General features: G+C 45.7%; 1 protein-coding gene and 1 long non-coding RNA gene across 18 annotated transcripts in view; one reads left to right on the top strand and one right to left on the bottom strand.

Moving 5' to 3' along the window:
* Nucleotides 1-17,332, top strand: part of caska (calcium/calmodulin-dependent serine protein kinase a) — a 44,026-nt gene that overhangs the window by 20,219 nt on the left and 6,475 nt on the right. For 5 of the 17 annotated variants that reach the window (XM_034573251.1, XM_034573245.1, XM_034573250.1 and 2 more), the window contains exons 7-21: nt 2,155-2,277; nt 2,469-2,552; nt 2,684-2,783; nt 3,004-3,021; nt 3,448-3,569; nt 7,087-7,164; nt 9,951-9,998; nt 10,972-11,052; nt 12,816-13,004; nt 13,114-13,192; nt 13,470-13,555; nt 13,712-13,780; nt 14,536-14,604; nt 15,272-15,307; nt 16,858-16,899. In XM_034573251.1, the coding sequence (XP_034429142.1) occupies nt 2,155-2,277; nt 2,469-2,552; nt 2,684-2,783; nt 3,004-3,021; nt 3,448-3,569; nt 7,087-7,164; nt 9,951-9,998; nt 10,972-11,052; nt 12,816-13,004; nt 13,114-13,192; nt 13,470-13,555; nt 13,712-13,780; nt 14,536-14,604; nt 15,272-15,307; nt 16,858-16,899 (1,224 nt within the window). The remainder of the gene's footprint in view (nt 1-2,154; nt 2,278-2,468; nt 2,553-2,683; nt 2,784-3,003; nt 3,022-3,447; nt 3,570-7,086; nt 7,165-9,950; nt 9,999-10,971; nt 11,053-12,815; nt 13,005-13,113; nt 13,193-13,469; nt 13,556-13,711; nt 13,781-14,535; nt 14,605-15,271; nt 15,308-16,857; nt 16,900-17,332) is intronic. The other 12 variants (XM_034573255.1, XM_034573248.1, XM_034573256.1 and 9 more) reach the window with 10 other exon arrangements.
* Nucleotides 6,570-17,332, bottom strand: part of LOC117754468 — an 18,116-nt gene continuing 7,353 nt past the window's right edge. The window contains exons 2-3 of the long non-coding RNA XR_004612431.1: nt 6,672-6,677; nt 6,570-6,579 (exon numbers count right to left, since the gene is read on the bottom strand). This is a non-coding gene — a long non-coding RNA (uncharacterized LOC117754468). The remainder of the gene's footprint in view (nt 6,580-6,671; nt 6,678-17,332) is intronic.

The following is a 17,332-nucleotide window of genomic DNA, read 5'->3' as shown; positions in this document are numbered from 1 at the left end:
CTTTAATGTACACTACCGTTCAAAAGTTTGGGGTCACTTAGAAATTTCTTTATTTTTCAAAGAAAAGCACTGTTTTTTTCAATGAAGATAACATTAAATTAATCAGAAATACACTCTATACATTGTTAATGTGGTAAATGACTATTCTAGGTGGAAACATCTGGTTTTTAATGAAATATCTCCATAGGTGTATCGAGGCCCATTTCCAGCAACTATCACTCCAGTGTTCTAATGGTACATTGAGTTTGCTAATCGCCTTAGAAGACTAATGGATGATTAGAAAACCCTTGAAAACCCTTGTGCAATGATGTTAGCACAGCTGAAAACTGTTTTGCTGGTGAGAGAAGCTATAGAACTGGCCTTCCTTTGAGCTAGTTGAGTATCTGGAGCATCACATGTGTGGGTTCGATTATACTCTCAAAATGGCCAGAAGAAGAGAACTTTCATGTGAAACTCACCAGTCTATACTTGTTCTTAGAAATGAAGGCTATTCCATGCGAGAAATTGCGAAGAAACTGAAAATTTCCTACAACGGTGTGTACTACTCCCTTCAGAGAACAGCACAAACGGGCTCTAACCAGAGTAGAAAGAGAAGTGGGAGGCCCCGGTGCACAACTCAGCAAGAAGACAAGTATATTAGAGTCTCTAGTTTGAGAAATAGACGCCTCACAGGTCCTCAACTGGCAGCTTCTTTAAACGGTACCCGCAAAACGCCAGTGTCAACGTCTACAGTGAAGAGGCGACTCCGGGATGCTGGCCTTCTAGGCAGAGTGGCGAAGAAAAAGCCATATCTGAGACTGGCCAATAAAAAGAAAAGATTGATATGGGCAAAAGAACACAGACATTGGACAGAGGAAGATTGGAAAAAAGTGTTATGGACAGACGAATCAAAGTTTGAGGTGTTTGGATCACACAGAAGAACATTAGTGAGACGCAGAACAGGTGAGAAGATGCTGGAAGAGTGCCTGACGCCATCTGTCAAGCATGGTGGAGGTACTGTGATGGTCTGGGGCTGCTGTGGTGCTGGTAAAGTGGGAGATTTGTACAAGGTAAAAGGGATTTTAAATAAGGAAGGCTATCACTCCATTTTGCAACACCATGCCATCCCCTGTGGACAGCGCTTGATTGGAGCCAGTTCCCTCCTACAACAGGACAATGACCCAAAGCACACCTCCAAATTATGCAAGAACTCTTTAGGGAAGAAGCAGGCAGCTGGTCTGCTGTCTGTAATGGAGTGGCCAGCGCAGTCACCAGATCTCAACCCCATTGAGCTGCTGTGGGAGCAGCTTGACCGTATGGTACCAGGAAGTGCCCATCAAGCCAATCCAACTTGTGGGAGGGGCTTCAGGAAGTGGGGGGGGGGGGACATTTCTACAGATTACCTCAACGAATTAACAGCTAGAATGCCAAAGGTCTGCAATGCTGTAACTGCTGCAAATGGAGCATTCTTTGACGAAAGCAAAGTTTGAAGAACAAAATTAATATTTCAAATAAAAATCATTATTTCTAACCTTGTCAATGTCTTGACTATATTTTCTATTCATTTTGCAACTCATTTGATAAATAAAAGTGTGAGTTTTCATGGAAAACACGAAATTGTCTGGGTGACCCCAAACTTTTGAAGGGTAGTGTATATACGTGTCACACTGCTGATTGGACAAACCCACCAAACCAGAGGAAACGAAGCTCGCAGCTCGTTGACACGTTCAGAAGAACAACACGTCGTTCAACCTGGAAACTCAACATTAGAGAAACATGTTACTGTTATAACTCATCAACATTATCAACCTGAGTATGAGCAGAATGTGTTTCCTTTACAGACAAACGTCTCCACTTCAGAAAACAACACACACACGCTCAGTTTGAATTTAATCAGATTTCCATTAATGTGAAGAACAGACGTGTTGTTGTCCGTCTCAGTCGTGGTAGATGTTCTGACTCAGCTGTTACACTCATTTGGTCCTTACGTCTACAGAGTCAGTGACTAATTCACCATCAGTGGACCATCTCCATATTGTTTGTATTCCCCGTTGACACCCTGATTGGAATCCACGTTGTTGACTTCCTGCCTACGTGGAAGGTTGTCAGTGTGTCGTTGGGAAATAGAAACGTTCAGGTGCCTTCCTGTCAACTCTCTGTGTTTCCTGTGTTTAGATGAATCCTCGTCAGTGGATGCAAATCTCAGAGAGCGCCAAGGATCTGGTGAGACGCATGCTGATGCTGGACCCGGCCGAGAGGATCACCGTGTACGAGGCTCTGAACCACCCCTGGCTCAAGGTACTGCAGAGGCTGTTCCTACCGCACGCACCTGAATGCACCGTGGAGCTGTTTGAACAGTAACTGAAACAGACAGTAACAGGACTTGAACTCAACACGACTCGTCAGCTTCAGCTTCATGTGTGAAATGGGTGGAATCACCTTTAAGCTCTTGCTTGTCTGAGCGGTTTGTTTCGTGTTGTGTTTCTAAGGAGAGGGACCGGTACGCCTACAAAATCCACATGCCAGAAACCGTGGAGCAGCTGAGAAAGTTCAATGCCCGCAGGAAGCTAAAGGTTTATACACACACACACACACACACACACACACACACACACACACACACACACACACTGCTGATGTCATTACATCCCAGGCTCGTTCCCATGACGTTGATGAGATAAACGCAGATGATGTTGTGTTTCAGGGGGCGGTGCTCGCTGCAGTGTCCAGCCACAAGTTTAACTCCTTCTATGGGGACCCTCCAGAGGAGCTCCATGATTTCACCAGTGACCCCACCTCCTCAGGTTCACACACACTCACTCTCACACACTCTCTCACACACACACACACACACACACACACTCACTCTCTCACACACACACACACACACCTCCTTACATTATTCAACAATGTTTCTACTTTTAATGATTCAACGGACTTGTTGCCTCCACCAGTTTTGATATTCATTCATCTGTTGAGTGTTGATTTGTGTGTCTGTTTCTGTTAATGCTTCTCACCTGTTAGGACTGCTAGCAGCAGAAAGTAGGTATCTGTTGGGGATGTGTGTGTTGGAATGTGTGTTATTTAATTCATTATCTATTCATTATTACATTTTAATATCTGTGGTCTTGATGTATTTTCAATCAGAGGAAGTGCAGAAAAAAGAGAACGAGCTTTTCAGGGACTAAAGCATTTCTGATACCAACATAATATATTCAAAATATTAATAATTCCTAAGATTGCATTATCAAACTCTTATGAGAAAAAATTGAGGTTTGATATTTGTACTGTTTTACTATAAACTTTATTATAAATAACTATGAATATAAACAAAACACAAATACAACCAAATATATAGAACAAGAAATAAGATAATTAACATGTTTTTTTATTCAAACATGTTGTGTGTGTCTGTGTGTCTGTCTGTGTGTGTGTGTGTGTGTGTGTGTGTGTGTGTGTGTGTTACAGGGGCTGTGTCTCAGGTGCTGGACAGTTTAGAGGAGATCCACGGTCTGACCGACTGCAGTGAAAAGGATCTGGATTTCCTCCACAGTGTTTTTCAGGACCAGCATCTCCACACTCTGCTCGATGTGAGTGACACAAACACACAAACACACACACACACACCTTCATCTCGCGTGTCCGTCACCACCTGATGCAGCTGGACACAGAGTCGTCTGATTCAGCAAACGTCTTCACCTCTGGAAACAGGAAACTCTTAGAAAAAAGGAAGAAATGGGTTGTTGCATCAGCACAAACAGTGAAAACACATAAGTGACGCACACATCACCACAATCCTCACACACACAATCCTCACACACACAATGCTTCATACATGTCCACAGTGTAACCAGAGGCAGCGTCAAATCAGATCTGGTCCTTTATTTCCACACAGATATGAAATTCAAACTGAAATCAGAACCAGTGAGTCTGATCAGAGACGTTGACACGTCATGGTTTCTTTGTGACATTCTGGTAACATGTTGCTCATGTAAATAGGAAATTGTCACTCATACTGTTTGAGGAAGTGGAGTCTTCTTACTAAATCACACCAATACATTTATTTTTAGCATTGCACAGTTTCTCAGTTTCTAACAGATCTGCAGCTTGTTTGTCAACAGTCAAAGTTGTGTTGAAGTGGTCGTCCCCTGCCGAGCGTTTCGTCCCCTCCCTGTCCGTCCTCTCGTCCTCTGAGAGTCTGACCAGCTCACAACTCAGTGAAAAATGTCCTTTAGAAGCAGCAGAGACAAATATGAGATAACACGTTATCAGGAACACAAGAGCATGGAGATCTAAGAGTCTCAGTTGTGTCATTGTTCAAAATGATCCTCACCTTCGTCTTCACACTTCAAACACACGATCTCACACGTGAGCTTGTCTCACTGGAAACAAGATGCTGTTGGACAACGTGAGTTTCAAAGTAAAATTTTAGAGGCTGAATTCCACTCTTCTCCTGAGCAGAGTGATGGTTCTGTTCGGTGCTGAGCTCAAGCAGTTTGGAGGTTTTCATGGAGATGAAATGAAGAATCAGAAGATCCAGAACATGTCCAGAGACACTGACTCAGACATTTGTTCTCACATAGAGAACCTGCAGAACATGTGAGGAACGTGTGAGGAACATGTGAGGAACATGTCAGGAACTTGTCAGGAATGAAAATAGATAAATAGCTTTGTGTGATATTATATTGTGTCTCGTTGAGAGGAGGTTAAAATGGGCTGCAGGAGAGTGTGTGTGTGTGTGTGTCCTCACACCCTTGCTCTGCGAGGGGGGGGGGGGGGGGGGTCGGTCAGAAATCATCAGCGAAGGAACAATGGCTTCTATTGTCGGGGCCTCGGTGCCTCTCACAACAAGCCTCCATCCCCTGTATGAGTGTGTGTCTGTGTGTGTCTGTGTGAGCCTCCACGCCGCTGACACACAGAAATCCTGTCGACGCTGAGCAGACGAGCCGCTGCCTTTGATAAGTCGTGTCTCGTTTGTACTCCGGATGCTTTTTCCCTGACAAACCACTTACCGTCTCCCGGGTGAGTGTGTGTTCTTTTCTGTCTCGTGTGTTTGCAGAGAAGAGCTTTTTGTCGAGAGACGCCTGGAGCTCATTTGAAGTCAGCACAGCTTCCCCCTGTGTGTGTTTCTGCCGTTTGACACATATAATGAGGCACTTTAGTCAAGTGTGTTTGTGTTTTTATCCTCATATTGTGGTTTTCAAAGCTCCTCCGGCTTTTTCCTGGATGATGCAGGCAGTGTAATGAGATGTCTGAATTTACTCATCACTCATAATTAGCATATTGTTCTGTTTCTCATCTCAGAATGAGAGTAGTCGTGTCTGTGCTGTTTGAACACACAGACGCTATGAAATCATGCTTGAAGGCTCATCTGCACTCGACTCGCTGCATTTCTGCATCTGTTGCTCAGCACATCTCCCACAAAAATATAAATATTCATGTGTTAAATTGTTTGTTTTCTGCAGAATCATTGTGTGTTTTAGTTTCTGTTGAAAACCTTTAGAGGTCAAAACAGTTTGTTTTAATTTGAACGAACGCAGAAAGATGTTGACAACTCTCCCCTTGAAAGAACAAGGACGTGTGTGTGTGTGTTTGTGTGTGTTTGTGTTTGTGTTTGGTGGACGACACACTGGGAACGATTCAGTCCTCAGGCTCTCAAATTAGTTTCAGTGGTGTTAAGAGGACATCCAGAGCGTATTGTGTTGTTGGGGGTGTGTGTGTGTGTGTGTGTGTGTGTGTGTTTGTGTTTGTGTATAAGTGTGTGTGCCGATGCACAATTGAGACCTGTTTCGTTTGTGTCGTCATCTTGTGGAGTCAGATATTCAACGAAAGAAGAGATGCACCGACCACCAAACCACAACATCCTGCTCCTCCTCTGCACGCGACCATCGTCCACACACACACACACACACACACACACACACATAACTCTCTTTTAATTGTTGTTTGTCTAGTTTGCAGGTCGGACACGTGATGAGCTGTTTTTAGATAATTACACAGAAATTCTCTAGATGAGTTTTGCAGCTGGTTCGTTAAATTACTTTCTTTAAACCACACGTTTTGTTCCTTTAGAACTTTTTTAAAAACAACATTAACAAACCACATTAATCGTTTGTATTTAGATTTTATCTGAAATAAGTTTGTATGTCACAAACAGCCGACATCGTTCCCACGACGTCCACATCACAAAGGTAATACTTAATGTTGCCTCTGATAATGAAACAGACAGATTTGTTCTGACAGAAGTTCAAAAGTCTAAAGACCAATGATCAGATTCCAGGAAGCAGCGAGCTAGTTGGTGATAAACTCCCTCAGATCAATATCAATGTCCTGTGAGCAGGCGTGTGACAGAGTCAAATCCTCAGTGCAGCAGGTTCAACCTGACGTTCGCTCGGATCAAACGTCTCTTTCTCGCTGTCGCCGTGAATGTGAACGTTTGTTTTCGTGGATTCAGACGAACAGTCTCTGCTCTGATTCGTGCGTCGTTCAGACTGTTTGTTAAAAACACCCACATCTGTCTGTGGCTGCGCTCGTACAAGTCGCTGCAGTTTATTAGTCAGCGGGGACTTTTACAAACGCTGCTCTTGTGTCTGTCGACAGCTCCTTTTTGTTCACAGCTCAATGACGGAGAAAAAAGAATGAAACAGGAAAAAAGAGGAATAAATCAGAGTGTGAGGACGAGTGCAGAGTACAGAAGACTTCAGAATCCTTAGTTTTAACCAATTCACACTTTTTTAAGTAATAAATATCTCAATCAGATGAGAGAGGATTATGGTTAATAGAGTTATCAGGAAACAAGGTCCTTTTGAAAAACTGCGATTCTGTTCAGATCAGATTTGCATCTTCTTTCCTCTGGTTCATCGTTTCCTCCTCTCGTGACCTGATGTTACAAACATCTGTTAGTAAGTGTTTTCATATTAATGAATGATTCATGTTTGTAGAAAAAACATTAATGTTGCACAAACTTAAATGAGTCTTAACTCATGGAAACAAAGTTAGAAGAGAATAATGTGTTGGTGTCTCAAAGCAGCCGAGGACCGTTTTCTATCGTTTACTTGTGTCGGAGCTCGTTTGGTTGTTTTAATCTCCGACCGTCTTTTCTTTCAGCTCTACGATAAAATCAACACCAGGTCGTCTCCGCAGATCAGGAACCCTGCGAGTGACGGTGTGCAGAGAGCCAAAGAGGTGAACACACTGATAACACACATCTGTGTCGCGTGGCCGCTTCATGTGTCCTGTTTGTATTTACTGATGAATTTATTGTGCAGACGACAGATTCACTCGTTTCTGGCTTTTCTCTCAAATCTTTGAAGGAGACCTATTTTACTTTTATCCTATATTTTTCTGTATTTTCCTTATTTCTATGCAAAGTTATTGTCAGAATTTCGTATAAAACGCAGTCAAAGTTTCAAATAATAAGGTGAATGTATGTAAAACTACAAATCAGACTGAATCACAGCTTGTTCTCTCCAAACAGTCGATTTCAGTCATGTTGTAAACATTGTATTTGCTCCAGCAGACAAATAAACAGTAGTTTATTACGGTAGAAATTAATTTTACCCGTCACGTTAACTTTTCCTGAGACGTTTTCCTCTTAAGTCGACATTTATCTAATTTCTTACTGTTGACAGAAGGAAATAAAGTAAAAATATTTACAAACAGATTCTGATTTAAAGACTAAATTCACAGATATGTGACACAATTAGCAGGTGATGGATGTTAAATGTACCAAACAGAGACCCATCAAACTCTGAATACATTAGTTACTAGTTACTTAGCTTTAGTACAAGGCTGCTCCTCGGCCAATCAGAAGCTTTAATGAGGCCTGAGTTTCCTGTTTCAGCGGCTGATATCCGACAGTTTTAGATAAATGAAGATGAACCTGCTGCAGTGGAGTCAGAGGCCAGATGTGGAAATGAGTATAATAGGTCTCCTTCTGTTTGTGGCTGCTTCAATCCTCTGGATCACTGAAGCTCTAACTCATCTCTGCTCACCTGTTCTTTCTAAGAAGCTTTTCTCACTGTGCGTTAAGATGCTCGTCATCATCTGTGGCCTGAGATCTGTTCTTATTTCACATCGCTCGTTTATCGTGAGGATGAAACGGTCGTGAAGATTTGTTCTCGCTCTCAACGTCGTCAGCCATCAAAAGAAAAGCTGAGTTTGATTAACTCAGGCTCCATCCAGTCTTCTACAGTCAAGGTTTGAAGCACATCATTGTTGCTATGGTTACGCTTGGCATCCATACTACTCTGGAGTGTCCGAGCACCTTAAGCTGTGGCTTTAGTTTGAAGCCTCTGGGGGAGCATTGTAGTCTGGACCAGTAGAAGAAGAGATGTTTGGAAACGATGACCAAGTTCTCTCTCTGACCAGCAGGGGGCGACTCCTCTGGTAGTTTCTATAGAAAGTGACTCTTCTTCTCACTTTATAACGTCAGTAAACATTCAGGAGTTTCTGTCTCAGTCTCTAGTTTCAAGTCTTCTTCAAACAGCTGATGTTCATTTAGTGAATTATGATCATTGAGAGTCAAACAGACCATAAAGCACCAGATGTGTTGGGGGGGGGGATATCACAGAGTGATTGACGTGAAGAAGAAGCGTGTACGAGGGGAAACGTGGATCAGCGGCTCACATGTTCACGTTTGGTGCTTTTGCTGAGGGAACAATTAAAAGGTCTGAGCAGTGAGCGAGTGGGTGAGCGGCGGCGGCGGTGGCGGCGGCGGCGGCGGCGGCGTCTTGAATCCCAGGGCTGTGACACAGACGGAGCCGTTTAGCTGAGCTCTGTTTTAATGTGGCTGTGGCTGGTGTCAGAGAGACCTGGCTAATTAACACAGCTCTGCCACTGAGCCTGAGAGTCAGCCGCCCACAGCCGCCTCACTTTCCTACTTAAATCAGTCTCCACGGATCCAGACGTGTGGGCGGAGCCACAACAGATGCAGATGTGAAGAGAACAGCACTTTAGTCTCAAGACTCCAGATATTGTTTAAATCTTCTGTCTTTTATTTGGTTTTTTAAGCTTCACAGACACGAAACTGTGCGTCTGACCACAGCCGAGCCGAATAGAACAGGATTAATATCCTCATCAACCTGTCACAGAGCTTTTCTCTTCGTTTGTTTGTGAACACGAACGAGTAAAAACTACTAAACATATTTCTATGAAACTTTGTGGAATTTTGGTGTCGAACTGGACGAAGGGGTATTTTTAGATTTTTTTCTGTCACTGTTTTCCCAGAGAATAGTTCATGGAAACATATTTATATGTTTATTGGACTATTATCTATGATTTGTTGCATTTAGGTGCAGATCCAGATATAAATCTGAACGTACTGGATATTCTTTAAATATATTTTAGTGCACAGAGGCTTTTATTGACAGGATAGAATCTCATCCTGAGATGTGGAGGCTTGGACCTGAACCTGCGGTTGCTGCAGGAAACTTGCGCCTCAGAACCAAACCGATTTAGATCCAGTAGCTGTGGGGCGGCAGCTCACCTGGTTCATCAGGAGCCTCACGTCTTCAGTCTGTGTGAACATGATCACATGACCTCTGCAGCAGAGGTAACACGTCACTTCCTGTCTCCGGCTGCTCCACCTCTCACCTGAACAACCTCTCAGGACGGCTTCAGTTCAGTTTGACCTCAGATGAACTTCCTGTCTCGGCGGCTCCTTCAGAGACGTCCTCCTCCGTCTCCGCTGATTCCTTCTGAAAGTGAAAAGCATGACACTAACCTCTCTTGTGGGTCTCACGTCTGACGTCACTAACACAAACTTCAGCTCAGCTTTGTTGGAACTAATCTTTCTTGGAGTGACTTCTCTGCTTCGGCTGTAGATACTAATCTCCCGCCTCTTCCTCCTAATGCACAACCTGATCAAATCCTCTGGCGTTGATTAAAGACTGGGGGCGGAGTCATCGCTGACCTTTGAACTTTCATCTGAACAGCCTGTAACCTTCTGCCTGTGTCTTCCTCCACTAAAGAGTTCATCCCAAGACGAAGCAAGTGGCGCTTTGAAACATCTGGAATATGTAAGAGCTCATCACACGTTCACTCAGGAGGCATCAGAGGAGGTTCAGAGGAAACATCCTGTTGAACGTGTTCACAACACAACACCCGACACCAGCTCACACAATAACAATCAGTGTTAAATGTAAAGTTACCAAGTCTGAGACGAGGGGAGTTTCTTCTTCACCTTCATGATGTCATGTGACATTTGCATTACGCCCGCCTAGTGACACGCCCCCTAACAAAGCGGATGGCTGACACTTCCTGGAAGCTGTTGTCCAATCACAACAGAGTGGAGCAGCTGACCAATCAGAGCAGACTTGGTTTTATCAGGAGGGGGGGGTTTTAAAGAGACAGGAGCTAAAAGCAAGTGTTTGAGACAGAGGCTGAAGAGAGGAGCAGCAGCGATGGACAGTCTGAGGAAAGTGATTCTGAACATCAGAGCATGAAAAGGTTTTAATGTCTGAACACATTAAAACACTGATTTAAATGATCGACCTGAAGATGAGAGCAGATTATGTTTCCTTTAACAAACTCTGAGCCAAACCAACACACAGACGTTCACCCACAAGCCACTGATTGACTCCATCATAACTCCACAGTGCTGGTTTCAGTACCCCCCCCCCCCCCCCCCCCCACGATGCCACATTCACCAGTCAGGCGCAACATAACTGGAGCTGACATCAAACCACGTCACGTCCAAAGGGCAAGAGGAGGAGGAGGAGGAGGAGGAGGAGGAGGCACCAAGTCCTGACCGGATTCCTTGGCCTCCAGAGATGGTGTCACATTGGCTGTGAAGTTGCAGGAGGCGGTGTCAGGGAGGGTTTGAAGGGGCGGGGGGGGAGGCGGGGGGGCCTGTGAGGTGGTCGGGTCACTCTCGTTGCTCTGCCCGAGGTGCAGCAGGTAGAGTTTGATGCTGAGGCTGTGACTCTTGTTTTCACACGTGATCTTTAACGTGAACTCTGCCGACGCTTTGTTCTCTTCCCACGTCTTCAGGTCCTGGAAGAAATCTCCTGCTACTCAGAGAACCACGAAGCTAAAGAACTCAGACGGATACTGACGCAGCCGCACTTCATGGTGAGTCCAGAAACACACACACACACACACACACACACACACACACACCTCTTGACCTCTCACATCGAAGTGAGAAGAGAATCCTGTATCTGTGTTCAACAGACGCCTCAGGCCTCATCAGATGCTTTAATCACAAGCGTTTTCTTTCCAGTTGCTCAGCAGCTTTTTGAACTTCATCCTTCTTCCTGCTGTGACGTCAGAAAGATCTCAAGCGAGAGAGAGATGAGGTTGTCGGCTTTATTTCCTTCATCACGGTGGCATTTACTGCAAAAGTTTCCATCTTTTTTCACAGAAGTATTCCAGATTAACGAGGTCACAGGGAGTTTTACCGTGTGTTGGTTTGACATCATGAGTTTCAAAAGCTCTGAACACGTTAAAACACCCGTTAGCATGATTGTATGATCTGGGGCTCTGAGCACTCATGGGTTAATCCAGTCAAGAGGAAGGTTTTCTGCTGTTGTCAGCGGCCTCCCTGCTAATCCCATCACATTAATGCATCCGAGGCCCGGCTCTGATCAATGGTCGGCTCGGTATCAGATGGACAGAGTGACAGGGAGGGGGCGGGGCCAGGAAGAATTAGAAAACATCAGCAGTCAAGATGGATGCCAGAGGAGCAGGCTCTGAGGCGAGGAGGGAGGGCGGGAGGGAGGGAGGGGGAGGCGGCGATGGAGGTCAGTAAGGCGTGTGATGCGACGTGCTGTGTCGGGTCAGAGCCCTGACGGAGCGAGGGAGGGAAAGAGGCTTGTTCCAAATTCCTGCAACTTCCACTAAGACACAGTTTCAGTGGGTTTAAATAGTTTTACAGAAGAAACTACGTGTGTGTGTTTGTCAGCAGGAACGTATCGATGTCGCACTTTTGTTTAGTCTTTCACACACATTCATACATTTGTGAGGTTCTTCTTCCATCAAATCACTTCAGCATGCAGACTGAAGGAGCAGGGGATTGAACCTGTGACCTTCTGGTTAGAGAACGACCCACTCTACCTCCTGAGCCGCAGCCGCCCTCCATCGAGATATTATTAAAAACCAAACAGAAACAATGCATTATTTCTTTCTCTCTTATCTTTCATGTCTTTGCCAGAATCTGCACAAAACAATATCATGAGTTCTTTCTTGACTCAAGTTCCATCTCATCACAACGTGACAAACAAACAAATATGGGTGAACACATGACCCCCCCCCCCCCCCCCCCGTGTTGGAGGAAGTCGTTCTCACACTCACTCTCTCACAGCACGGGAGGATTAGTTAACCCCTTCACCTTGTCCTCATTAGGAGTCTCACACACTCACACAGACAGACACACACAGACACACACCACAGCGGCAGAGACATGAAGGGGATGGCAGCTTCTCAAAGTCTCACGTCAAACAACATCACACACGAAGACAAGTTTCCAGGAGAAATTCCACAGAGAAAGTTAAGGTTGCGTGTGTGTGTGTGTGTGTCTGTGTGTGTGAGTGTGTGTTACTGAGGGAAGTCTCTCCTTTGTTGAAGTTTGATTTCCGTCTTCTGAAGTTCAGAGCGGTTTGTTAAAGTGCCACTCACCGGCTTCAGAAATGGAGTCGAGCGCTGTGAGGCGGCGGCGACACGAGACTCGCGTCTTTAACTCAAAGTGACAGAGGAACCTCAGACCAAAGACACCTGAGGGAAAAGAGGGAAACTACAACAGAGTCAAACCGTTAAATGTCTCCTGCTGTAGAAAGACGTCTTCCTCTTCCCTCTGCCATGACTGTGTGTGTGTGTCTGTGTGTGTGTGACCTCAGGCGCTGCTGCAGGCCCACGACGTGGTGGCCCACGAGGTCTACAGTGACGAGGCTCTGAGGGTGACCCCGCCGCCCACCTCGCCCTACCTGAACGGAGAATCGCCAGAGAGCACCAACGGAGACATGGACCTGGAGAACGTCACCAGAGTCCGTCTGGTGCAGTTCCAGAAGAACACGGACGAGCCAATGGTTGAGCTTCACATGTTTTCACACATTGAGACTGAGGCCACACTGGAGCTGTGTGGGGACGTTCTGTCTCAGCCACTGATTCCAGATGTTTGGTGTGTGTGTGTTGCAGGGAATCACGCTGAAGATGAACGACTCGAACCACTGCATCGTCGCCAGGATCATGCACGGGGGGATGATCCACAGACAAGGTACAGGTTCACAGTTCACCACCTGGGATCTAAACTCCTACTACTACTACTGCTGATGTCATTATTTTACTAGATGAACAGGAAGCAGGAATGTTTCAGATCTTCAGATTTGTAAATCTTGAAAATGAGCCGTCAGATCTTAAAAACCTTTCCTTCATCTCAACGTAACGAGGAACCAACCGAGTAGAAAGAGGTTTAGCAGCTGGTTGGTTTCTGCTCTCGTGGTTGAAGGTGAAAATTGATGAGATTAAAAAGCTCTTCTCTGGTTTCTTTTCAGGAACGCTGCACATAGGAGACGAGATCAGGGAGATCAACAGCATCAGTGTGGCCAATCAGACGGTGGAGCAGCTGCAGAGGATGCTGGTGAGTGGGGATCCCTGGAGGTCCTCAGGTTTCAGATCAGATATTAACATGTCACAGGTTTTTACAAGATTCTGTGTTTCTGTCAACTAAACGTGTGTTTTTGTTTGTTTGTTTGTGTTTGTTTGTGTGTGTGTGTGTGTGTGTTTGTGTTCACAGAGGGAGATGCGAGGCAGCATCACCTTTAAAATTGTGCCAAGTTACCGGACGCTGGGATCCTCCTGTGAGGTAACTCCTCCTCCTCCTCCTCCTCCTCCTCCTCCTCCTCCTCCTCCTCTTCACTGTGACTCCTGACCTGGTTACTAACTGCTTGCCTGGTTACTGAGCGCGTGTGTGTGTGTGTGTGAGAATCTCGCTGTGTTTTGCTGGGTCAAATAATCAGCACACCAATTTCACAACCAAGATACCGGAACCCCCGACCACACCCCCCTCCCGGTCCGGGACAAGCCACACCTCTTTGTGTGATCCCGTCCTTCTCCTTCCACACACACACACACACACACACACACACACACACACACACACACACACACACACACACACACAAGACACAAGACACAAGACTATAAATAATCATCGTGGAAATAACCTTATAATAATCTCAGGGTTTGTTTATAGAACTTAATATTTAACTAGTTTTCTCATCAGCGACTCTTTAGAAATCAGATTTAAATCTTTTGGTCACGTGACTGACTCAGAGTCATGTGACTGTCATGTCTGTTAGCAATGACGTCATGGTCTCAGCAGCTTGTGTAAGTGCAGCGTCCCCCTGTGGTGATGTGAGGAAGTGCAGGCGGCTCCTGGTGATGATGTCTGTGTTCAGATCTCCCCCGTGTGTGTGTGTGTGTGTGTGTGTGTGTGTGTGTGTGTGTGTGTGTGTGTGTGTGTGTGTGTGTGTGTGTGTGTGTGTGTGTGTGTGTGTGTGTGTGTGTGTGTGTGTGTGTGTGTGTGTGTGTGTTGCTGACCTGTGTGTCTTATTTCAGAAAGAGTCCCCCACCACCTCCAGGCAGTCCCCTGCCAATGGCCACTCCAGCGTTAACAGTTCTATCTTGGTAAGGACCCCGTCCCCAGAACACAGACAGACACACAACATCTCTCTCTGTCCCCTCTGGTGCGTCTCGTGTGTGACGTCGTTGTTCTTCTACATGTCCGTGTCTTCCCGTCAGTTGGTCTGTTGATCACGGGTTGAGTTTGTTTCTGTTCCGACGTCCAGTGAGTTTTCAAACCAGTAGACGAACCAGTAGAGTGGTGCCGTGCTGCAGATCCCTGAGTTGATCCCACGTCTTTCTCCCCGTTCACCTGTTTGAGCCCAAAGCCCCGTGTCCGATATCTCAGTTTAAATTGGTGTGCCTGGTCACGGCTGCTTTGTGCTGCTCGTGGTGCTGCAGGTGAAACACGCTCTCTGCTTCCCACTCACCCTGTTGACTTCCTGGAGTCGCTCTGTGTCTGAGCCCCGGACAGATGGACGGACGCTGGGGTCGTCCTGACGCTGCAGCTGCTTCGCTTGCTCTGCGCTCGCTTGGTTGCTCCACAGCTGGATCTGCTCCACAGCTGGATCTGCTTTCACAGACTCTCACTCCTCTCCTTCTTCTCTCTGTCTTTTTGAAGAGGAGTAGTTAGATGGAGATGCTTGTTTACGTCTGAACGACGCTTTTGTTTGACGTTAAAGTGTTTTTGTGTTTAACCTTTTCTCTCTGTCATCAATGGTTTTGTCCTCAGGACCTGCCGTCCACCATCCAGCCCAAAGGTCGACAGGTGAATACCTCCCTCACTCACCAGCTCCCTCTACTGCTCAACGCTTCCCTTTACACACAAGTGTGTCTCTGACTTCACAAACCTCTTTCTGCTTCGCTGAACTTCTCAGGATAATTTACATTAACTTGCACAGCAACACGCTGCAGCTGTGATCTTTCATCTGCAGCTGTGTTTTTACTGATTTGAAGAACTTAATGTTTCCCTTCAAGTGGTGAAAGAAACCATAGATCCAGACTCACACGTCTCACTGATCCTTCTCTTCTCACCTGTTCTCTTCACACGTCTTCACACGTCACAATATCTTCCAGAGCTCAGTTACATATCAGGAAAGTCATTTTCAAATAAAAGAATGTGACCTGACCCAGAGGAAACCCCCTGTGAGACCCCCTCAGTGGAGTCATGTCAACTTACAACAAATCCAGCAACGTCTTTCAGCCAAAACCGTTTCCCTGAAAGAGTCTCTGGTGTTTCTCAGTACATTTCCTGTCAGTTTTGCACATTTAGCTGTAAAGGTACAAACCTACGATCACTGTTCACCAGGGAACAGTTTTTAATGATTGAACTATTTATATGTTATCAGTATTTCTCTGAATGTCTCTGGTTTAAGGTGGAGACTGTCTCTACAGACTGAATCAGTGTGAGATGTGTCCGATCTGACAGAGTAGAGCTCCACCACCTTTCTTTAAACTGTGTGTGGTAATAATGGCACAGGCATTGTCGACCCTGCAGAGTCTAGAGATCCTGACCACTGATCCCAGTCAAACATCCCCTCATCCCCACTAAGTGATGGTGACGTCTCCCTCGACTCAACTCTTCTGTACCCCTCATCTCATCATGTTCACCTTCCTGACTCAAATCATCCATTTCCCCTGATGTAACCCAATGTTACGAGAACAACACAAGTTCACCGCGATCAGACCTGGTATCAACATCCGTCCTGAGGGGTCAGATCCCAGCTGGTCAGAGGACGTCTGAGTGGAGCTCCTTTAGTTTCACTGTGTGAAGCCAGTTTGTCCTGGAGCCCATTTGAAGAGCTGACGTCTCTGACCTGCTCCAGTTCAAACATATTGTGATGATACGATCTTCACTTGGTAAAAACTGTCTTCATAACTGTGTATTTATTCATGAGTCATTGTTAAACTCTCACTGGGTAAAAACATATTTTTCTCTTTATGTAAAACAAAAGTTAAACTCTGCAAATAGTCAAATTATCAGTGATACACAAGAAAATACTGAACTCCAGTGATTTAAACCTGAGGAGCAAACATGTAGTGAAACTTCTGAGAAACTTAAACTCAACAATCTGACACGTTCAGGATGTTTGATACCAGGAGGCAGAGGAACGGTGTAATTATAGGTTCCACCAGCAGGAGGCAGCAGTACCACAGTTTTACCTTTAAATTGTCTCTTTATGTTGGGAAGGAAGTAAAATTCAAAAAATAAGAGTAAGAAGTTTAACTGGACCCCCCCTCCCTCCCCCTCCCCCCCCTCCCCTCTGCTGTTGAACATCCCTTTTACTGCATGACGTGTGTGATGCTTTTACGTCCTAGATTGTGTCCAGACCTCCAATCAAGGACAAAATGTCTGTGAAGGTAAGAGCCCACTCCCCCCACCCCCCCACTCCCCACACCCCCTCAAACCTCTACAGTTTAGTCTGAAACTCGTCGAGCAGCTGATCAACAAACAGCTGAGTGTTGTTTTGAACCACGTCCACCATGTCTGTGCCGTTAATTACCGGTGTGGTGAGAGGCTCATTAACGACCAGCAGCGTCTGGGCTCATGTCACCGGAGGAAGCTCTTCCCTGGAAACCAGCGTCCCAGCCTGGCAACCAAACCCCCCCATCGGGATCCCACCCCCCATGAGAGTCCACTGCTCAATCCTCATGATGTTAGAAAGGAAAAGTCCATCGTGTCCCTGCTTCTCTCTTCCTGACTCATTTCTCTTTCTTCTTCATCTTCTTCTTTCACTCGAAGCCTCAATGTTTTTAAAACCCCAAACCGCCTCATGCACCGAGCCCCCGTGAG

The sequence above is a fragment of the Hippoglossus hippoglossus genome, chromosome 21 (assembly GCF_009819705.1).
Source record: "Hippoglossus hippoglossus isolate fHipHip1 chromosome 21, fHipHip1.pri, whole genome shotgun sequence".
NCBI lineage: Eukaryota > Metazoa > Chordata > Actinopteri > Pleuronectiformes > Pleuronectidae > Hippoglossus > Hippoglossus hippoglossus.
This window is presented reverse-complemented; position numbering and strand designations above follow the sequence as displayed.